This window comes from Empidonax traillii, unplaced genomic scaffold (assembly GCF_003031625.1).
Source record: "Empidonax traillii isolate 1590-97213 ecotype Southwest subspecies unplaced genomic scaffold, ASM303162v1 scaffold1602:size438507, whole genome shotgun sequence".
In the NCBI taxonomy this organism is placed as follows: Eukaryota; Metazoa; Chordata; class Aves; order Passeriformes; family Tyrannidae; genus Empidonax; species Empidonax traillii.
In genome coordinates, this window is record NW_020956795.1 from 190,193 (window position 1) to 212,366 (window position 22,174).

Sequence of the window (22,174 nt, forward strand, 5' to 3'; positions counted from 1 at the left end):
TTCCCTGAGATCCATCCCAACCCCCCTGGCACAGCTCCAGCCCTTCCCTGGCTCCTGTCCCTGGTCCCAGAGCAGAGCTCAGCGCCTGGGACCATTTGGACTTGGAATGGACCTCTCATGGGAATGAATTAGAAGTGCCTTCTTGTCCAGAGTTGCCGCCAATGATTCCTGCTGTTTCCATGCACCCTCAGCTGAGCTCTCCTGGAGTGAGCACAATTACCCTGTTCCTGCTCCCAGTACATCCCCTGCCAGCACCACAAAAATGTCCTTAGGTATTTTTCTATAAACAATCTCATTACCCACTATTTGAGGCAGAAATTACTCTGTGAATTGTCTGCCACGTCAGTCAATTAAAAACAACTACTTTTTACTGCAGTCCACTTTCTTCTTCTTTTTTTTTTTTTTTCCCCTCTTGGAATTCTGTGTACAGGATAATTAGTTATGAACAACAAACATCTGTGAACAACTACACAGAGCAAACAGTACCCCTTCTGCCAGAATCCAGTATCCCTGGATTCTGTGTGGATATGTCTTATTTTAAAGTTCTTGCAGTGCAGGGAGTTGGTTCTTAAGCTCAAAGCTTCAAACCACAGCTTCCTGCAGTCTCTGAAGGGGACGAGTTTGCTGCCCAGAGGCTCTTTCTGGAGAAACCTCTCTCTCTATAAAGAGCAAATGAATCATTTATTCAGTGTGAAATTACTGCCTTCTTGCTCAGTCATCTGCTTCCTGTCAGAGATTCTCAAGAACAGGTTGTATTTGATGCTTGTTATGCAGGAAATCTGACGGATGGGGCTTGGAGCAACCTGGTCTAGTGCAAAGTGTCCTTGCCTGGGGCAGGGGGTGGAATGAGATGAGCTTTGAGTTCCCTTTCAGCCCAAACCATTCCATGATTCTGTGATAATCATGTCTCCAAACAGGATATGAAGTACCTGGAATGCATAAGCAATATTTTTCCTTATCTCCTTGTTGGGAGAATATGATGAGATGAGCTGTGAATTATAAATATTCTTCATTAATTCCTTGGAATTATGGTAGAACAGGTGATATTCCTGTAACACTGAATCTGAGAAATTAACCCATTACAGAATTAGTATTTCACCTTTTTAGTGGGTGATATATTTTGGATTACTCCATCCCTGATTTATTTTTGGTTGTGGGAGGGCAGGGAGGGGAAGTTTCAATGGGTCCATTGTTTGAGGGACTCTAAAAATCCATTCCTCAACATGTGTATCTTTTGAAAAACATGGTATAGTGAGCAGTGTATTTGTAACTAAAATTGCTGAATTTGTCCTGTTGAGAAAGCAAGAAGTGCTAAAAACTGGCTCACATTTAACCCTTGCTCTTTTCTTCTGCTATTTATTTTACTTATGAGAAAAGCTTTCTTCTCCAGATAAAATGCAAATGTTTTGATGGTAAATGCAGTTTTCTGGGATGAATGTATGCTGTTTCAGGCTTTTCAGTGACACAGCCTTCTTTTTCTTCACCTGAATTCTTACGATTTTTGTTAAATAACTTCCTGTTTTGAGAAGAAATGTATATTGATGTGCTAAACATCTCTTTCCTAACTTAACTGATCTGAAAGTATGGCAATGCATCTTCTGGGATGCCTTCAGTCCTGCAGCTGATTATTGACACCTGGAATCAAGGCCAGCCATGCCCCTGGAGGAGTGTGTGGGACCCACCCAAAACTCGAGAGGGGCTTTTCCCCGTGACCCCTGTCAGTGTCCCAGTTTGCCAGCTGACAGCTGTTGTGGTGGGAGGAAAGAGAGATCAGTGCCTTACGGGGCCGTTTGCAAAGAGCTGCAACGGCTCACGAGAATTTGCTCAAGGCAGGAGCCACCACATCTAAAAGTGCAGGTTTCTCAGAGCCAGCTGGTGCTGTGCCTGGAACTGCCCTGCTCCTCTGAACGTCACTCTGCCTCCCTCATGCTGCTCAGTCCATTCCTTTCTGGAAGCTTAAATGTCAAACAGGCTGGGGCCAGAGGGCCTTTGGTTCTTTGTCCCTTGTGAGGTCAGTGCATCCAACCGAGCGTGTGAGCCGCTGGTGCCACCTGGGTCTGCACCAGCTACGCCAGGTGTGCTCTGCAGGCAGCAAAGAGCTGCTGGTGGATGTTTGCACGTGTAGAGTCACAGAATCACAATGTCCTGAGCTGGGAGGGACCCACAGGGGTCTCCCAGTTCAACCCCTCTCCCTGCACAGACACCCCAACAATCCCCCCCTGTCCCTCAGAGCACTGGGGAGTGCTTCCAGTAGTGAAGTCAGATGAAGTTAAAACATTCACAAAATCTTCACAGAGACTTGAAACCATGAGAACAGGGAGGGAGAGAATGGAGCAGTAAGGAGCCCCCAGGAACAGAACACCAGAACTCTTATTTCAATGACAGTTGTTCAAAAAGATTAATGAAGAAACTGTAATTGAGTATAAGGTTAAAAAATAACTTGGCAGTAGATGATACAATAAAAATATAGCCTCAAGTTACATTAGTTTATGGTAATGCTAAAAAACACACCTCCAGGGAAATTTGTCAGTGTAAAGGAGGGTGTAATGAACTGGATCAAGGGACCACATGCACGTTAAGAACTATATGATAGAAGCAAGAGTGGCCAGTCCCCTGTCTCTGTGTCATTTTTATGTGTTACCTTTTTGTAACAAGCCTGTGCTCGCTCCCCAGGTGTGAGGGGCCAGCCCCCTGTTCTGCAGAACGGTGATGAAATGCAGTAGCTCGACTCAGTGTGTGCATTGGCTCTTGCCCACGAGGTGACAGAGCCCTGCTTTAGGGACACCAGTGGTGTGTGTCAGTGAGGGAGAAATGGATCAATTATGTGCTTGTGAGCTCTTTATACATTGCAGGTTTGAATGTGACTCCAAAGGGTGGGTTTTTTTGTTTTTGATCTGAGCGTTTCAGGAAATTTTCTGTTTATTTTCAGAGGACGTTTGGTGTTTTAATAGGAAAACAGTGCCTTCATTGACGGGGAGATGAATATGTTGCCCTGTTTGACTGCAGACGAACCAGGAGCGCCCAGAGTGACAAAAGCACAACAAGCAAGCCGTTGTTGAGCAGACAGGAAGCTGAGGGAGCAGGAGCCCTGCAGGATGCAAACCAGGCTCGGTGTGGGCTCTGTGGGGGCTCGGTGCTGGGGCAGGTGTATCCGGGGGGCAGCTGGAAGGTGGGACAGGTCTGCAGTGTCACAAACACCACAGAGCTGCTCACCTTCTACAAGGGTAGGCAGCGAGGAGAAGGTCTTTCAGAAGCATTTCTGAAATACAAGCTCTGGCACAAGTATGTGCTGTAAGTCAGCTCCCTGCAGGGAAGGGGCTCTTGAGATAACCTGGTGTGAGCTGAGCGTGGTGCTCGGCTTTGCCCGGCGTTCCTCCCCTGCAGCTGCCACTGGGCTGTCAAACCAGACCATTTCACAAAGGTTTTCTGTCACGTTTTCCTGATGAAGTGATGTTGCAGTTAACAAGAAGATAACTTTATCACTTCAAAAAAACCCAACAGCATAAACAGAGCAGAATCCAACCACAAGTGTGTTTCTTAAAATATTCCTGAAAATTATCTCACAATTGGTTTTGAGGGTCCAAGTCAATGTCTCTAAAAAGTTCTTGTGCAAGTGTTCACTCATCTTTGGACATTGTATTTCAGGTCTTCTGACTTCTGAGAACTGCTCAGAGAGAAGAGATGCCGAGGGTGAAGAGGAGGAGGTGGTGTGAGCTCTAACCTCTTCAGGAATGTTCTGGAATATTGAAGGCATCTGGCGTGTACCATCATGGAGATGTTCATGTCAGTTTGTCATAAGAAGCTTAAAATCTGTCAGGTAAAACTGCAGCTTGTAGTTGATATAACCATAATCAAAGAAATGATTACAGTTAACTTTGTATTTGCAGAGCACAAACATTCTAGGAGAGTCTTGAATGGCCTTTTGCTTTGAAAGACGTCTTGCCATTGGAAAAACTTGGAATCCCAGAATGGTTTGGGTCGGAAGGAACCTTAAAGCTCATCTCATCCCACCCCCTGCCATGGGCAGGGACACCTTCCACCAGTCCAGGTTGCTCCAAGCCCCGTCCAACCTGGCCTTGGACACTTCCAGGGATCCAGGGGCAGCCACAGCTGCTCTGGGAAACCTGGGACAGCCCCTCCCCACCCTCACAGGGAAGAATTCCTTCCCAATCTCCCATCTCACCCTGCCCTCTGGCAGTGGGAAGCCATTCCCTGTGTCCTGTCCCTCCATCCCTTGTCCCCAGTCCCTCTCCAGCTCTCCTGGAGCCCCTTTAGGCCCTGCAAGGGGCTCTCAGGTCTCCCTGGAGCCTTCTCTTCTCCAGGTGAACCCCCCCTCCATCCTTGCAGAGATCTCAACTTTGCCAGGTCTTTTTGGTGCTCCCTGTTGCACTCTGAGGTGGGCTGAGCACCAGACAGAAGCTCGGGCAGGAGCTGTTGCTTAACAGGCATTGCTTCAGTGTTCTGTTCGAGATGCAAATGTCAGTAATAAATGCAATCCACTGCTGCCAGCTGCTCCAAAAATTGCTCTAATGACAAGGAATAGAACAAATGGGAGAAGATTTCATGGTGACAAACAGCTGACAGTAGCATGGAGGATTTTTTAACTTGAATGCTATTAAGGATGTCTTTCTAAATAGTAAAGAATTGGGCTACTCATCCAGGTTTCTCCATTCACAGACTGCTAAAACAGAGGAAAGAAGAGGCAAACTTGTGGTGAGAAGGTGACAAAAGCAGAAGCAGAGCTACAACTGTCTCTGAAAATATACCTGCAGGGCTGCTGGGTAAACAGCCTGTTTGACATGACCGTGTGGGAGAGGCTGACACTTTCCTTTGCAGATAAATTGCTGTGGGAGGCTTTTGATTTCAGATGTAATCATCAGGATTTTTAACTTTTTTGCAACATTATTTTTTCAACACTTTTGATCTAGTTGTTGAACTTAGTCTTTGCTGGTTTATTTCCTGCATAATTACCTTGCTCTGATTTTTCAAATACACACTTACAGGCTTGCATGCAGGGTTTTGTATTTGTCAGGCTTTTTTTTCTGTGGGTAAATAATGTTTTCAGTGCTTTGACAGGTGATGAAGCATTATTTCCATCGCTGTTACTTGTGAATTCCTGAGAATGTTACTTTGATTTTACTTATGAAATTGAAGATTTGAAATTTAAATTAAATCTTCAGGTAAAGCATTTCCACTCAGATCTGATTTTGTTCTTCCCATTCTCCCTACAAGCAAAAGCAGATAAAAAGAAGGAAAAAACCAAGTATTTATGCCTGGAAAACGCCCACGATAAGACAGGCAGGTGATTGACTGGTACCAGGGAGGGGTGATAATCTCGAAGGGAGCATGCTTGAGTGCACTATGGACTCAGAAAAAAAACCTGCTGTAGGAACTTATTTGCTAGGTGATTGCTGCTCCCCACGAGCTGGAGAAATTTCGACATGTCCATCATGGTGTCAAAGCTTGCCACTCTTTGTGAGTGACTCGTGTTCCAGTTAAATCCCTCTGCAGGGTTTTCTGATGCCTCTGGGTGGGTGTTGTGTTTCCTTCGCTGTGTAACGTGGGTGGGAGCTCTGAAAACTGCTGGGGGACGTTCCCCAGCATTTGCAAGGGATAAGAACGTGCACCTTGAGAAAGTTCATCCTGGTGAGAGATCCCTGCTGTCACTGCCAGGGCTGCTTATCCTGAACGATGTGCTTTGTGCTTCAGACTGGAAGCGGTGACGGATGAAATATCCGGCTGTGAGCTCCGAGTGCAGCTGCAATGGGTTTGTGTTTAGTATTCAGAGAGCAGTGCCAGAATCCTACACCAAAAAAAAAAAAAAGTGACAGGAGATGGGGAATAAACTTCTCCTGCCATCAAACTGCAGCAGGTGAGTGGTGGGAAAATGCCAGCCAGCAACAGAAATATCCCCCAAAGACTCAGTGGAAATGACAGGGGTGATACATTCAGCTCTTTGTCTGTTTTTGAGGGGGAATTTCTTGTCTGATTACTGCACTTAAGGAGATTACCAGGCAGCTGTAGAATCCTGTGTGCACTCAGTTGTTTGAGATCTTTCACATTTTTAGGAGGAAGCTCTGAACTCATTCCTTTGGCATTCACCCCGAGGAAGCTCTGCCACCAGGAGCAGGTCAAAGGGTTGTTTCATTGAGGGGGGGTGGTGGTGTCTGTTTTGATGGTAAAAGAGCAAAGACAATTTCATACTTGACTATTTATGTGATAAAAATTACCACAGAAGTGGATACAGTCCTGGTGGTTTGACAACTTGTGACAAGGCAATCCAGGAATTCATTTCAAAGTGCTGCAAACCCCAAGGCAGAGTCCCAAGGGTGGCCAAATGTGCAGAGAAGCAGCAAGATTTGGTTAAGGGTAGAGAGGTTGGTTTGGTTTTTCCCTTCTAACACGACACTTCAGAGACAATGGGGCTTTTTGTAGACAAGGCTTTAAAAGAAGAATCCAGGGAGACCTTTGAGCCCCTTCCAGTCCCTAAAGAGTCTCCAAGGGAGCTCCAAGGATGTTGGACAAGGGATGGAGGGACAGGACAAGGGGGAATGGCTTCCCAGTGCCAGAGGGCAGGGTGAGATGGGAGATTGGGAAGGAATTCCTGCTTGTGAGGGTGGGCAGGCCCTGGCACAGGCTGCCCAGAGCAGCTGTGGCTGCCCCATCCCTGGGAGTGTCCAAGGCCAGGTTGGACGGGGCTTGGAGCACCCTGCGCTGGTGGAAGGTGTCCCTGCCCATGGCAGGGGGTGGGATGAGATGAGCTTTAAGGTTCCTTCCAACCCAAACCATTCTGGGATTCTGAGATTCTGTGGATTTGTCAGAGCTGTATTTCCAGCCCCAGGCACTCCCACTTGACTTCTACGAAGCTCACAAATTGCTTTTCAGAACACTCACAGTCGTTATTTATAGAAAAGCTTTTAAGGGAAGTCTCAGATGCTGTAACTGTGGGCTCATTCTGGAGACTCTAATGATCTAAGCTCGATCAGCTTGTCACATTGTCTTACTTCAGGTAAAGCAAGATTTCAGAATTACTTAAATGGTTTTTAAACTTTATTTTTAATTCTTTGCCTGCTGTTTTTTGCTGTTAAAAATCTGACTGCAGTATATTTATTTTTGTGATGCATTTTCTTTCTCATCGTTTGCACTGTCAGATGAACCTGGACTGCAAGATCCCTGTTAGGAAGGTAAGTTGAATGCTTTAGAGACTGTGAGTTGCCAGGAACTCTTTGGTATAGGAAGAGAAATTCTCCCCTGTGAGGGTGGGCAGGCCCTGGCACAGGTTGGGCAGAGCAGCTGTGGCTGCCCCTGGATCCCTGGGAGTGTCCAAGGCCAGGCTGGACGGGGCTTGGAGCCACCTGGGCTGGTGGAAGGTGTCCCTGCCCATGGCAGGGGGTGGAACTGGATGAGCCTTAAGGTCCCTCCCAACCCAAACCATTCTGGGATGCTGTGAATCTGTAATGAAATGATGTCACAGCCCATGCCCGGGTAGAGAAGGGCAGTTAATACCAGTTTGGTGAATGTTCCCAGCAGTGCAATTCTGCAGTTAATGCTTTTAGACTACTGAGAGATGTAGTTTGCATTTTATTTATTATTATATTTCTATCATTAGTAACACCAGCAATTGTGTTGATGTTGCTCAGATTTAAATAAAGAGATTCATCAAAGTGAGTGAAGCTTAAGAATCATAGAAAATCCTGAGCTGGGAGAGACCCACAGGGATCATCCAGTCCAACTCCTGGCCCTGCCCAGGACACCCCAACAATCCCCCCCTGTCCCTCAGAGCGTTGTCCAAACGCTCCTGGAGCTCTGGCAGCCTTGGGGCCGTGCCCACTGCCCTGGGGAGCCTGGGCAGTGCCCACCACCCTCTGGGGGAAGAACCTTTCCCTGAGATCCATCCCAGCCCCTGACAGAAGGGACCTGGTTTATTTGGTTCTCCCATCACAAAGACAGCACAAGGTGAGGTGTTCCACTGACTGAGAGTCCCACTGTCTGTAAATGAAATGCTCCTGGTTTCTGTGTGCCACTGACTCCTCTGACACAAGTTTTATTGCCTGTGTGGAAAGCCACAAAACTTACTGTAGCACATAAAAGTGTGCAGTGCATGACTCAAGCTCTTTCCCAGCCTGTTTGCTCCATCGTTCTTGGTTTGATACGCAGTAGGAAAGGTCATTTACACATAATTACTTCTTTCTCATTAACAGTTACAATTTGCCCGACTCTGCAATGAGAGCATTGACTTCCTTGGATCAATACTGAACAAGCAAACACCAAAATCCTACAGTTACTCGAGTTAAATATGATGAAAGAGAGCCCAGTATGAGAATAAATTAAAATCCCTGTAACCAGTCTTGCCTGAAAGCTCTGTGGCTCAGGGCAGAAGGTTGATTATGAAGGATTCAACTTGAACACCAAATTCTTGATTTTCTGTTTTCCAGGGAGCTGGCTGTCTTAGCTTTGGGTGAAGGTTTGCAGTATAAGCTTAATTTCTGTGTATGGTGTAGTGGTGGTGATGATATCCTCAGTGATTTTAAATTCCACCTTCCATGGTGTGTGTGGGAAGAACTGCAGATTTCTGTATGTTCCCTTCCTAGAGCTGCCTTCATTTCAGTCAGGTTGTCACCATTTCATCTCCTTCTTCTCCTGGCACTTCTAAAAGTGCTGGTTGAGAGAAAAACAAACAAATAAACAAATGAAACATAAACAGGGGACTTGGGATCTTCCAAAATACATTTAATGCACACAATAAAAAGAGACAGAAGAGCAGAGGCTGAAAGAGGGGGAAAATAGGACAAAAAAGAAAGTGCTGCCTAATAATGACACTCTGTGTATGAAATAATGTTCATATGATTCTAATTTACCCTATAAAGAGGTCCTGGATTAGTCTGATATCTTACATTTAAAATAACTTGTCCTTAAAATAGTTCACTGTAGGTAGTCTTATTGTGATATAATTTCTAAAAATTGTACAGCTCCCTGACAGGAGGGTGGGACCGGGTGGGGGTCGGTCTCTTCTCCCAGGGAACAAGTGACAAGAGGAAATGAACTCAAGTTATGCCAGGGGAGGTTTAAGTCAGATATTAGGGCAAGTTTCTTCACAGAAAGGGTTGTTAACCATTGGCACAGCTGCCCAGGGCAGTGGTGGAGTCACCACCCCTGGGAGGGTTCAAACATAGTGTGGATGTGGCACTTGGGGACATGGGTTAGTGGTGAATGCAGTGGTGGTGCCTGGCTGATGGTTGGACTTGATGATCTTGGAGGTCTTTTCCAACCTCAACAATTCTGTGATTCCATAATCACTACAGAAATTGCACCGTTGTGTAAGAGTCAAGTTGCCTGTAGCAACAGTTCCTTTCCTTCTGTCTCCTCCCCCTCCCACTCCTTGCTCTAGAAGAAACTCTTTCCACAGCAAAGCAGGTAGACAGATATATTAAAGAAGAAAAGAAATAAATCCCCCCCCCCTCCAGTATCATGTGTGTTCTTTATACATTTTCTTTATCATTTTAGATTTCTGCCCTCAGACTGGGGGCAGTTTCTGGCCTGGCCTGAAGTGCCTGGAGCTGCCACATTTTGTTGTATGGTTTGGGGTTTATCCCCCGCCCTGTGGAGCAGGGATGCTGTGTTTGGGGGTGCTGTCTGGCAGCAGTGGCGTGCAGTGTGTGCACAGAAACAGAGCCACTTCCTCTTCGCTGTTTCTGACAAAGTTGACCAAGCAGATGTGGAAGGAGCGGCTGTAACGTGGCTTTGGTGCTGCCTCTGGCACCTGGAAAAAGAGCGCAATGGAGAGACACAGAGCTCAACACTTGGGTTGTTGTGTGTGACTGTCAGTGAGGGAATCGCCACAGGCTTCAGCTTTGTGTAAATGTTGAAGGTTGGGAGAGCTGGAGGGGTTCAGCCTGGAGAAGAGAAGTCTCTGGGGACACCTTTGAGCCCCTTCCAGAGCCTCCAGGAGAGCTGGAGAGGGACTGGGGACAAGGGATGGAGGGACAGGACACAGGGAATGGCTTCCCACTGCCAGAGGGCAGGGATAGATGGGATATTGGGAAGGAATTCCTGGCTGTGAGGGTGGGCAGGCCCTGGCACAGGTTGCCCAGAGCAGCTGTGGCTGCCCCTGGATCCCTGGGAGTGTCCAAGGCCAGGTTGGACGGGGCTTGGAGCACCCTGGGCTGGTGGAAGGTGTCCCTGCCCATGGCAGGAGAGGTTGGAAACAAGATGATCTTTAAGTCTCTTCCAATCCAAACCATTCTGGGATTCTGTGATTCTTCCTTTAAAGTTCAGTTTCAAATCTGTCTTCACATTCCTTCAGGCTTTTTGAAGTACGTTGAGTGGCTTTTTAGAACTTGCTGAAGAACATTATTTCTGTGTTGTTTATTGTCAAATGAAGCTGTTTCTTCAAGTACATTTCTGGGGGCTGTTAAGCAGGTTCTGTTTAAATATTCTGGGATGAGGGCCATGAGCCCTGCAGAAATGTGTGTTTGCAGAGGGATGCATTTCAACATTTCCACGGGTGGTTACGTAGATGCATTGTGTTGTAGAATCCCAGAACCCCAGACTGCCAGCCCCGGCAGAAGCAAGTGGGAATCTCTGCTGGCCATGCAGCAGGGCAGGGACTGATTATGTCTGAGCAGGTTGTTCCATCTGTGTGATGCCGAGTTCCCTGGCCCATGGTCACGTCTGTAACAGCAACCGGATGTGGCAAAACCCAGAAGTACAAAATATAAAAATGTTTGTCACAGGGATCCCTGCACAGACCCTGTGAGTGCAGCAGGGCTGCCAGGGGGAACTTGTGTGTTCATTCTCCAGCCTAAGCAGACCAAGTATCCAAGGATCCATCCCTAGAAATACAGGAGATAACGCAAGGAGTGCTCGTGGGGAAACCTGTCCCAGGAATCCTGCGGACAGACTGGTGTCAGTGGCTTGGGGAAGTTGTTTGTAGATGGAAAATATGGAGCTGAAAGCACTGGCTAGTTTGGATTGGTTTTCTTCTACACTGCCTTGCCCTTGAGTTATCACAGTGTTTTCTGGAGGCTTAAACAGCACTGTATTAAAAACAAAACAAAAAAGTACACCCCCCAAAAAAACCCCAAGAGCCCTGGATGAAGTCTGGTGTTTGCTGCAGTTTCTTCTTTTCCACCATTTTGCTCAGACTGTCAGAAACGCTGAACATTTGGGCAGAAGTGGTGTCTGTTTTTCTGGCTGGGCTGATGAGCTGTGGAGGCTGCGGATGCTGGAGGAGACAGATAAGCTGCTGCCCTTTGCCAGTGGAGCTCAGCGTGATGGTTTTGGTCTCTCTGCCACTGCCCAGCCCAGCCCACGATGCCTCTGAGGTATCACCTTCTGTGGAGCAGAGAGGGGTGGCCCTGCTCTTGGATCAGCCTCCCCTGGGGTCACGCTGAGACAGGATTAGACCTGGGGATCCCTGGTCCCAGCTCTTCCTCTCCTGAGTCTCAGCCACCGTGGGCACCCACTGCGTGGTCGCTGCTCTGGCCGAGCCCCCAGTGGTGAGAGCAACTGTGCCTGTTTGCAGAGGGGATGGTGAGCTCTGTGAGTGCCACACGGCGCCGCAGGGGCAGAGTCTGGAGAGCTCCAGCTCCTTCCAGAGAGGGTGTGTGCAGGTGCTCCCAGAGGGCAGAAAGTTGCTCTCAGTGTTGTCAAATAATGAGTCATCTGTGGTGGAGGTCTGAGGACACAGGCGGCGCTGGGACGGCCGTGACGCTGCACCACAGCCTCACCAGCGGGGAAATCAGGAAACTGGGCAGCGGCTCTTTCTGAGAACTGCCCTTGAACGCAGAGCTTGGCCCTCCGTAGGAAGAGGATCTGCCCTCCAGGGGTTCAGCAATGCAGCTCCAGGCTCAGCCGTGAGCCACCCCAGTCACTGCTGCCCCGCGGCCCCACATGGGCACTGCTGAGAGGTGAGAACCGGGGTCTGAGGGGTGCCCAGAGCAGGTGACACGTCCTTGTGTCCCCTCTGTGGACAGGGAGGGGCGGGCGCGGCGTGGAGTGTTGAGGGCGTGGTGGGCAGTGGGGAAATGCCCGGGTGTCACCCGTGTTCCAGCAGAGGAGCTGTACCTGTCCTTTGTCCGAGTGACACCAGGGGCAGCCGGGTGTTTGTGAAACAGCTCTGTGGGGTTTGTTTCAGACGGGGGTGCACAGGGGGGCTGCTTCCCCCCGCGGGTTGGGCAGAGGGGCAGCCTCCCAGCCTGGTGTCCCCTCCTGTCACGGTGCTGTCGGGTCTGGCAGTTTGGCAGCCAGGAACTCCGTGCACTGAAAACAAGCCTGAGCTCTCCAGTTCAGGGTCAGGACGGCTCCACCAAACCCCACCACGTTTCTGTGCTTCTTGTCCTCTTTGCAAATGCTCGAGTTAACCAATTAATTGAGGTACAGAACGGCCCCAAAACAGAGAAGGGAGCAATGGGCTTTCTGCCCACACACCTGGCTTGTGGGACCTCTTACTCCAGTGATGGGAACCTCACCAATCAAACACCCCCAGGCACACACAGCTGCTTGAGGACAAGTGTCACCAGCAGGGAGGTGATTCACTGCTGTCCCTGCTGGGGCCTGGGTGAGGCCCTGCCTGCTCTCCAGGCCTTACCAGCTGCAGGTGTCCATGTGGGGTGTGTGCTCAGCACCCCAAGCCTCTGTCTGCACTCAAGGGCAAGACTGAGCAAACAGTTACTGCTTTTCACCAGAAGTTTCTGTACTGGAGAAGCAGGAAATGAAGGACCAACTGTCAGAGCTGCCATCAGCCCTCCTGGCTCAGCCAGCAGGTCCCTCCTGGGAGCAGGGTGCACCATGGTGAAGGCCATAGAGAGGACTCTGTTCTGAACCTCTGTGCCTGTAAGGTCCTCACCCTCCTGGGAGTGAGCTGAGCTGCACCCAGTCCCGTCAGCCTTCGGCTGTGCCTGCAGGGAGCAAGGCAAGGAGCGGCTGCCTTGGCACCCCCAACTTCACCAGGGGGATTGGTGTGCCAGGGGGGCTGCGGGGTGAGGGGGTGGCAGTGCTGGCTGGTGGTGGCTTCTGGTACTCTCAAAACTGCTGCCTTCTAACACTACCCTTGTAGCAGCTGCAGTTGCCCCTGGGTTGTTGTTGTTGTGGGTGGGGGCTGGCACAGTCAGACAGACCTCAGAGCCTCATCGTCACAGGGATGAGTTCACCACTGGTGATGCAGAGGGGTGACCATGATTCACCCTCCAGAAAAGGAATAGAGAAAAGTCACTTCTGCTCCAAGGAGCTCGTCTGACAGCATGGGCAGCAGGCAGGGGGGGATTCTGCCCCTCTGCCCTGCTCAGGTGAGACCCCCCTGCAGAGCTGGGGCACCAACATTTAGAGGTCACGGAGCTACTGGAGTGAGTCCAGAGGAGACCCTGGAGATGCTGCCAGCACTGGAGCCCCTCTGCTCTGGAGCCAGGCTGGGACAGCTGGGGGAGTTCACCTGGAGAAGAGAAGGCTCCAGGGAGACCTGAGAGCCCCTTGCAGGGCCTAAAGGGGCTCCAGGAGAGCTGGAGAGGGACTGGGGACAAGGGATGGAGGGACAGGACACAGGGAATGACTTCCTACTGCCAGAGCGTTCGATGGGATATTGGGAAGGAATTCCTGCCTGTGAGGGTGGGGAGGCCCTAGTACAGGTTGCCCAGAGCAGCTGTGGCTGCCCCTGGATCCCTGGAAGTGTCCAAGGCCAGGTTGGATGGGGCTTGGAGCAACCTGGGCTGGTGGAAGGTGTCCCTGCTCGTGGCAGGGTGTTTGGAAACAAGATGAGCTTTAAGGTCCCTTCCAACTCACCCTGTGATCCTGCCAAGGAGGTGACACTGGCAGTGACAGACTCCAGGAGGAGAAGACTCACAAATTTGGATTGCAGAGCTGTCACGTGCACCCCAGCATGACCAGCTGGTAGCAAGGGGAACACAGGGACCTTGTGCAATCCTCTCACAGTCAGTGGGTGTGACAGTCCTACCTGAGCCCAGCCTGGCCTGTCAGTGTCCTCACTCTGGAGAGCAACCCCCACACAAGCCTGCTGCATCCCACATCTGCAGGGCCACATCCAGCCCCCCTCATGGCCCTGATGACCTGGAGGTCCTGAAAGAGGAGGTGAAAGAGCAAGTTCCTGGTAAAACTGCACCTCTCCCCCACCAGCAGTGCTGGGCTCCTGTCGTGGCAGTGGCAGAGAGCAGGAGGGCTGGGTCCTGCTCCCCCCTGTGTGGGGGACAGGAGTGTCCCTGGGTCACAGCTGGCATAGGCAGGGTTTGCAGCCTGCTCTAAGCCTTTCCTCCCCCCACGGGGCAGGACTGCATGACAGACAGGGCTGCACTGGCCAGAGGAGCCTGTGGGACAGCGGTGGTGGCCTGGGATGAGCCAGCTCAGCCCCATCCCTCCACCGCCCCTCTGGTTTCTTCTGCAGGTGGCAGCAGGAGAGGACGGGGAGTGCCTGATGCGCGGACGGTTGGCCATGTCCGGGGTGAGCGGGGCTGCACACGGACACAGCAGTTCCTGCTGACAGTGGGGTGACATGTGCCCCCAGGACCGTGGTGGTGCCCAGCGCCCCTGGTCCTCAGCCAGGGTTTCAGATGGCCCTTGGGGCCCCTGGTGGCTGTGGGAGGCAGAGGGTCCAACCCTCGCTGTCCCTGCTGACGCTGCCCTCCCCTTGCAGAAGCACTGGCCCCCCGGGACGCAGTGCGTCACCAAGCACGACCACACCAAGCCCAAGCCCCGGGAGCTCGCCTTCCGCAAGGGAGATGTGGTCACCATCATCGAGGCCGTGGAGGTGAGACCGATGGGTGCTCAGGGACACACTGCCCTGGGAGGGCATGGCACGAATGGGGCCAAAATGCCACCAGCTGAGCTACCAGAGCCAGCCCCCGCTTCTAGTGGGATCCCCCCTTCCTTCCCCCGCTCTGAGACCCTCTCTCCCCCAGGGCAAAGGCTGGTACCGTGCCAGGCACAACGAGACGGGGCAGGAGGGGCTGCTGGCGGCCAGTGCGCTGCGGGAGCGCGGAGCCATCCGCGTGGACCCCAAACTCAGCCTCATGCCGTGAGTACAGCTGGGGGGGCTCTGGGGGCCCAGCTGAGCCCCCTGGACCTACAACAGCAGATGAGTCCAGCATGTGTCCCTCCACCCAGGTTTTGGGTGGGCAGTGGAGACAGAGCAGCCCGCAGTCATGCTCTGGCAATGGAGGGATTTGCTGGGGCCAGTACCCGGCTTTAAAGACCCCTAGTTGTGCCACCCACCGTGGATGGACGTCACAGAGAGGGGTTTCATGCAGTGGGGTCTGCATAGCTTTGGCAGGGGCTCTGCTGTGTCTATCTGACTGCTGGCACTGGGGACAGCCCGGTGGCACAGCCCCCTCCCCAATGGCCCTTTCCTCAGCTGGTTCCACGGGAAGATCTCAGGGGTGCAGGCAGTGCAGGAGCTGCAGCCCCCCGAGGACGGGCTGTTCCTGGTGCGCGAGTCCGTGCGGCACCCCGGGGACTACGTGCTGTGCGTGAGCTTCAGCAGGGAGGTGATCCACTACCGCGTGGTGCACGAGGGCAACACGCTCAGCATCGACAGCCAGGAGCACTTCTCCAACCTCATCGACATGATCGAGGTGAGGCTCCCCATCCCTGGGCAGGGAGTCCCACCAGTCCCAGATGAGGGCAAGGACCTCACGGGGTCACATGGAGTAGTGGCAGATCCCTGTCCTGCTCTGTGTGGTTTCCATCAGTCTTTGTTTCCTGGTGTAATTCTCCATCCCTGTCAAAGGCTCCCGGTTCCCACTCGGTTTGGGGTGCAGTGGGCAGATCCAGGATGCCCCAGGTGATGTCTGTGCAAACCAGCCATGCCAACTGCAGCCCCAGTCCCCTGCCAAAGGGTCACATTCCCCCCCATCCCTGCTTATTCAGTGCTTTCACACAGCAGGAAGACCCTTGTGGCCTCTGCCTCCCATGGACTTTGAGGCACTTTAACCTGTCTCTGTACTCTCTCAGCTGCTGACCCCACAGGTTCTCAGCCTGTCCACTGAGCTCTCACCTCTCCACCCAGTTCTTGCCTGAGGTCCATCTTCACCCTATCTCAGAGCTTCTGCTCGTCTCCTCTCTAGAGGGTTGCACTCTCAGTTTTTGTCATTTAAACACAACAACTGCTTTTGAGTGGGTCCTTTGCCCTCCCAGGTGCCCCAGCCATGCTCTAAAACTGCAAAGGCCATCCTGTCCCGTCTCATCCAGTCCCATCCCATCCCATCCCATCCCATCCCATCCCATCCCATCCCATCCCATCCCACCGCACTGCTTCCACTCCCTTTGTTCCTGCAAACTGCCCCCAGCTGCTGCAGCACCCACTGTAGGTTCAACCCCACCATACTGGAGGTTCAACCCTTCCCATATCCCCTGTGGCCCATCCTGGTGTTCCTCTGGCTGTGCCCAGAGGGGAGCAGGGCTGAGGCACGGGCTGCAAATCCCAGTGCTGGGAGAAACAGGGTGTTCCAACTGCCTGAGCCGAAGGGACCCTCCAGGGTGGTGGTGGTGGGGTCCCGTGGAGCATCCCAAAGCTTTCCCTGGATTCACAACCCGAGCATGAGGGTAAGAGCTGGCATCACCTCCATCTGTTCATCTCTTGGCAGCACTATATGAAGGAGCAGGGAGCCATCTGCACCAAGCTGGTGAAGCCCAAACCGAAAACTGGGATGAAGTCGGCTGAGAAGGAGTTGGCCAAAGGTAGGGGGTGGTGGGAGAGGGTCGTAGTCCAGGTTTTGGGGACAAGGCAATATGGCCCCACTGGTGGTCCCTGCTAACCTGCCCTTGTGCCTGTGCCCAGCTGGGTGGTTACTGAACCTGAAGCACCTCACACTGGGAGACTGCATTGGGAAAGGCGAGTTTGGAGGTAGGTGAGAGGATGGGGTTGGAGGGTTTCCCCAGATGGCACTCCCTGACCCCCCTCCTCACCCCATGGCATGAGGGGCTCAGCCAGGGGTGCAGAAGGTCCGGTGTGGGGCTCAGCCTGACCCCACAATCCCCTCCCAGATGTCCTGCAGGGTGAGTACATGGGGCAGAAGGTGGCTGTGAAGAACATCAAGTGTGATGTGACCGCCCAGGCCTTCCTCGCTGAAACGGCTGCCATGACGTGAGTGCCCCAGCGTGGGATGACCCAACCCTGCCCCTTGGCCTGGGGACAAGCAGGCAACCCCTTGACTCGGGTCCTCTCCTTTCCAGGAAGGTCCAGCACAAAAACCTGGTGTGTTTGCTGGGCGTGATCCTGCACAACGGGCTCTACATCGTCATGGAGTTCATGAGCAAGGTGAGAGCACCCGGCTGCTCTTCAGACAGCAGGACCCCTCACTGCTCAGATCTGGGGACAAAACCCCTGTTTAGGGGCTGAGTCATACGGATGTTGGGCACTGCAGGAGGCTGTGTGTCCCAGCAGCCCCATCCTGTTGGTCCTTATTCATTTTTCCTCCTCTGTCAGGGCAACCTGGTGAACTTCCTGCGCACGCGGGGCCGGGCACTCGTCCCGACCCAGCAGCTCCTCCTTTTCGCCCTGTAAGTCCATCTCCCTCCCTCCCCCCAGACTGGGGATTGCTCTGCACCCCTCAGGACAGCCCCGGGGACGGGCAGTGACATGGCTCTGTCTCACTTGGCTGTGGCAGGGATGTGGCTCAGGGCATGGACTACCTGGAGTCCAAGAAGCTGGTGCACCGGGACCTGGCTGCCCGCAACATCCTCATCTCCGAGGAGAACGTGGCCAAAGTGAGTGACTTTGGCTTGGCCCAGGTCAACCCCAAGGGCGCAGACACCACGTTGCTCCCTGTGAAGTGGACGGCGCCAGAGGCCCTGAAACACAACGTGAGCAACAGTGGGAAGGAAGGGGGGCCACGGGGTCCTTCCAAGGCATCTCACCCTCTTAGGTCCCCCCTGCTCCTTCCCCTGTCTGCCAACCCATCCCTGCCTCATGTGGCTTCTGACACGGTCAGCTCTGCATCTCCCAGAATTCTGCCTCTGTCCTGACCAGCCCTTGCCCTGGGGTGCAGCAGGAACTGGGGCAGCTCCAGTGGGATCTGGCAGGATGGCAGGAACGGGGGGGTGTTCACCCCTTTGGGAACTGGGGCAGCAAGGGACAGGCACTGTCCCCTGTCCTGCACTTGGGAAACAGTGGGGACTCCCAATTGGGCTCAGCTTCCCCCCTTCCTGCCACCACAGAAATTCTCCTCCAAGTCAGATGTGTGGAGCTACGGGATCCTCCTGTGGGAAACCTTCTCCTTCGGACGGGCACCTTACCCCAAGATGGTGAGTGCTGTGCCAGGGGACACCACGGGTCACACCCTGCTGGCACCAGTGGGATGGGGACATCCCACTGTCCCCTGGCCAGGGCAGGGCAGGGGGTCCCAGCCAGCTTCTGCATCCTGCCAGAGCCTGAAGGAGGTGACGGAGCTGCTGGAGCAGGGGTACCGCATGGACGCCCCCGAGGGCTGCCCGCCCACCGTCTATGCCCTGATGAAGAGCTGCTGGGAGATGGAGCCAGGCAAGCGCCCGTCCTTCAAGAAACTCACAGAGAAGCTGCAAAAGGAGCTGAAGCACCTGAGGGACGTTTAACCCCTGTCCTGCTACCGGGGCCCAGGACCTGAAGCCTGCCAGACCCACTGGGGTTGGGAGTGGCATGGCAGTGGGGCCCAGGAGTGGGGTGGCCTGTAGTGCCACTCTCACCTAGTGGAGATGGGGCAGCAGCTGAGAGGGGTCTCATCTCCCCTGGGACACCCAACAGCAAGGCAACAGCCTCCCTCCGCCCTGGCACAGTCCTTCTTCCCACCACACAGCCCAGAGAAGGTTCCCATGGGGTCAATCTCTCCTGACCCACCAGGGTGGGGACTGCAGCCCCCGTGGGGGCCATGCCCCACGCCCCCTGTGCTCAGCCCCAGTAGTGGTTGCTGCACGTGGGGTCCCTTCGAGCTGCGAATCCCAGTGATGGGAGACAAGACTGGACATCTCCACTCACAGGAGGATGAAACCCCAACCCTGCCGCAGCCCTGCTCCAGCCTCCTGGCCCAGCACGGGGATCCAGCACAGCCAGCTAAACCACACGGATTTGGGCTTTTTGATTAAACCAAAGAAATTAGTTCAACGTCATCTTTAAGCCTCTGGGGTGAAATTAGGCCTATCCTTTCATCAGGGCCCAGCAAAGCCCAGCAAAAAGCTTTAGGGGGGCCAGGAGCTCTGGCTCTCAGAGCCCCCCATGCAGTCCGGCCCCTCTCCCCTCGGGGCTCTGCATGGTGGGGATTATGATTTCAATCAGAGGCTGTATGGGAATTGCTTGTGTGTAGATTACGGGCACAGGGCACGTCCCCTGCAGTGGGAGCCCCCGGCCCCGCAGGCTCCCGAGCAATCTCGGGGCTGGGTGAGCGGGGATTAGCGGGGGCACGGGTGGGTGTGCGCCCGTCGCCGCCTCATCTGCTGCCGGTCCTTTGACCCCTGAGTGAGTTTTTCCAGTTAATCCTCTTGTGTCTCCTCTGTGCTGGTTTCTTGCACCTCCAGCCCCACTGTGGGGGTGGCTCTGGGTGCCCACAGCCTCAGATCCCTCCCATGGCTTGGCCTTGCGGGTACTGCTCCCACTGGCACCTGTGTAATGGGGGGGTCTTTCAGCCAGACCCAGGGTGTGCTGGGGCTCAGCGGCTCTTTCCACCTCCCCATCGCCCTGATGAGGCAGCACCTGCTGTCCCCACACACCACCACTGCCTTCCACAAGAACCCCTGGGTGCAGCACAGGAAGGTCTTTCCACCCCGGTGGCTGTGGCTTCCCCTCCTAATGCCTTAATCCGCCCCTGATCCGCGGTGCCCCTGGGGCCGGTCCCGCCGACCTTGCAGATGCAGGGACCCGGTGGGCATCGAGGGGCACGAGCACCATGGCCTCCTTCTTCACCACCGCCCTGAGGAGCTTCCAGGGGGGCAAGGAGGAGCTGCCCAAGGGGCCCCCGAGGGAGGACAAGGCAGCCACGCTGCCCAACGGGATGGCCCGTGAGGAGTTTGAGGAGTACCAGCGGCAGCTGCTGGAGGAGAAGTAAGGCTGGGGAGGTCACTGGGGTCCCCCACACACCCAGACCAGGATCCCACCCACCATGGGTTGTCCCCAGGGTGGCACAGGACAGGGACAGGGAGGCAGCCAGGGCAAGGGACAGGGCAGAGTGGGTGCCCTTTGGTACCTCTCTCCCACAGCACGGGAGGTCCCCGTGGGTGCTGGCATGGGGCTTGGTGCACTATAGGTGACAAAGGGAGCCCCCACGTGTCAGTGGCCCTGGTTGTGTGTCTGGTGTCAGCCCAGCACCCCAGAGCCAGGGGATGTGGGGGCAGCACAGGGTTGGATTAAGGTCCCACCTCTCTGGACCAGGTGCTGTGGGGATCCAGTGCCTCAGCACCAGGGAGCTGAGAGGCTGCAGCAGGAGCAACGGGCACCTTCAGCGAGCATCTCTGCTGGGGGCTGGGGCTGGATGGGCAGGATGTGGCCCCTTCCCCCAGCTCCCCATTGCCATCCTCCTGTGGATCTCAGTCCTTGTCCTCCCCTGCTGCCCTGGACCTTCTGCTGCGGGAGGACTGGGGTGATGTCGGGGAGTCCTGGTGGGGTGGCTCAGTGGGGTGGGGGTGATGGTGTGACACAAGGCCAGAAGAGCACAGCAGTGCTGGGAGGCTCTGGCAGGGCTCGGTGAGGTGAGGGTGACGGTGTGGCACCGGCTGCAGGATCGAGCGGGACAAGGCGTTTGTGCAGAGGAAGGCAGAGCGGGCCACTGTGCGGATGCACCTGCGGGACAAGTACCACCTGACCCAGGTAAGAACCGGGGTGGTTCTGCCCACAGTGGGACCCGGGAGCTCCCCCCGACCCTCCATCCCCCGGGACATTCCCAGACCCGCATCTGCCGGGCTGCCCGGGCTGGGAGGGATTCCTGAAGAGGGCAGCAGACGGCCACTGTCTCCGTCTGACCATCCGCCACCCACTGTCCGTCCGGCGTCCGAGCGTGGCATCGGACAGTCCGGGCATCCTCCAGCGGCCCCAGGGCCCCGGGCACGGCTGTCCGCTGTCCCCCGTCCCGGGGCTGGTTGGCAGCGGGCCCGGCCCTCCCGACGCCCTGTCCCACGTCGCGCAGGACGAGCGGGACGAAGCGCAGATGCACGTGGCCGGCGGGGCCGTGGAGCTGCCGCAGGAACTGGCCGCGATGGTGCGCGGAGAGGAGGAAGAGGAGGAGGAGGAAGGCGGCGCCGGGGCCTTCGCCTTCCTGGCGAAACTGAGGGAGGTGGAACTGCCGGCGCTGCGGGACCGAGCGCTGGGCGGCGTGGACCAGGTGAAGGAGAAGTGCTCCGTGATGTAGCATCGCTGCCCACCCTGCGCTGGGTGACACCGGCAGCCCCCGCTCCCCTCTGCTCCCCGGGAGCTGTGGCTGCTGTTTCCGGGTCCCAGGACAGATGCTGGGTGTGGGTTTTTCCTCCCCAGAGCCATTCCCAGTTGCTTTCCCAGTGTGCTGGGCGGGTGCTGGGGTGCAGGATGCCCGGGTACCCTGAAACCACGCTGACCAAGCCCCTCCCGTGGTGCCCCTGGTGTGAGCCCCCGGACGGGGCAGGGGCCTGTCACCCCCAGCACCAGCCCTGGTGCCTCTCACACCGTTCGGCTCAATAAATGCAGTATTTTCTGGCACCAATCTGGTCTTTTTGGTGTGTCCCGTGTCTGCACAGGCCCTGTCCTGGGTGAGGGGGTGACATGATGACAGCACTGCCCAGGGCTGCTCCACGTCCCCTGAACCACCAACCAGCCAGGGACACTTGGCTGTTGGATCCGTCCCCACCTCCTGCAGCAGCCCCAGTCACACGAGTCGGTGGCACCCAGTGTCCCTTGGGGCATTCCTTGGAGAGAGCACTGGCAGGGATGTGGCAGCCTGAGTCCCCCCCACTCGAGCATCCCCTGCCAGTGCGGGCAGCAGGGGGTTCCCTTCGGCTGGGCCAGGCTGCCCCTCTGCCTCTTCCCGCTCCAGGGGCTCAGTCCCGGCACTCGGCAGCAGCACTGGCTTAAATGCCGGCCGTGCCGGAAGGCCGGGGGCTGCTGAGATCACTAATACCTGCCTATTTTAGTGAGGTCTAATCTTCCTGAGTCGCCTGTCCCCGAGGACTAAGCTATCTGAACCCGTGTAAAATGGACGGCCAGCGCTGCCCCAACGGCACCTCCCGCTGGAGCCGG

The 22,174-nt window shown here is 54.6% G+C and overlaps 2 protein-coding genes across 5 annotated transcripts; both read left to right on the forward strand.

Moving 5' to 3' along the window:
• Positions 1 to 3,662: 3,662 nt before the first annotated feature.
• MATK (megakaryocyte-associated tyrosine kinase) lies at positions 3,663 to 19,570 on the forward strand. 4 transcript variants are annotated; one of them, XM_027908060.1, is made up of 14 exons: positions 3,663 to 3,704; positions 7,152 to 7,184; positions 14,393 to 14,449; positions 14,642 to 14,755; positions 14,907 to 15,022; positions 15,359 to 15,578; positions 16,590 to 16,683; positions 16,784 to 16,849; positions 16,990 to 17,089; positions 17,179 to 17,263; positions 17,432 to 17,505; positions 17,613 to 17,808; positions 18,163 to 18,249; positions 18,373 to 18,555. In XM_027908060.1, the coding sequence occupies exons 2-14, from the start codon at positions 7,152 to 7,154 to the stop codon at positions 18,553 to 18,555; spliced, it is 1,425 nt and encodes a 474-aa protein (XP_027763861.1). In that variant the 5' UTR covers positions 3,663 to 3,704. The 4 variants fall into 4 exon arrangements, with proteins under 4 accessions (XP_027763861.1, XP_027763860.1, XP_027763863.1 ...); XM_027908059.1 differs by lacking the exon at positions 3,663 to 3,704 and adding an exon at positions 6,807 to 7,009; XM_027908062.1 differs by lacking the exons at positions 3,663 to 3,704; positions 7,152 to 7,184 and adding an exon at positions 6,807 to 7,009 and having other exon boundaries at positions 18,373 to 19,570.
• Positions 19,571 to 19,859: 289 nt separating this feature from the next.
• LOC114070567 (complexin-3-like) lies at positions 19,860 to 21,336 on the forward strand. Its single transcript, XM_027908040.1, has 3 exons — positions 19,860 to 20,014; positions 20,689 to 20,776; positions 21,093 to 21,336. The coding sequence occupies exons 1-3, from the start codon at positions 19,860 to 19,862 to the stop codon at positions 21,312 to 21,314; spliced, it is 465 nt and encodes a 154-aa protein (XP_027763841.1). The 3' UTR covers positions 21,315 to 21,336.
• Positions 21,337 to 22,174: the final 838 nt, after the last annotated feature.

What these genes read in the sequence shown, in the direction of transcription:
- MATK (XM_027908060.1), top strand. Translation starts at nt 7,152, where the DNA reads ATGAACCTGGACTGCAAGATCCCTGTTAGGAAG. An exon ending in CCCAAACTCAGCCTCATGCC is followed by an intron (nt 15,023 to 15,358) that starts GTGAGTACAGCT and finishes CCCTTTCCTCAG; the next exon opens with CTGGTTCCACGGGAAGATCT. An exon ending in CAGAGGCCCTGAAACACAAC is followed by an intron (nt 17,809 to 18,162) that starts GTGAGCAACAGT and finishes CTGCCACCACAG; the next exon opens with AAATTCTCCTCCAAGTCAGA.
- LOC114070567 (XM_027908040.1), top strand. Translation starts at nt 19,860, where the DNA reads ATGGCCTCCTTCTTCACCACCGCCCTGAGGAGCTTCCAGGGGGGCAAG. An exon ending in CGGCAGCTGCTGGAGGAGAA is followed by an intron (nt 20,015 to 20,688) that starts GTAAGGCTGGGG and finishes CACCGGCTGCAG; the next exon opens with GATCGAGCGGGACAAGGCGT. An exon ending in ACAAGTACCACCTGACCCAG is followed by an intron (nt 20,777 to 21,092) that starts GTAAGAACCGGG and finishes CACGTCGCGCAG; the next exon opens with GACGAGCGGGACGAAGCGCA.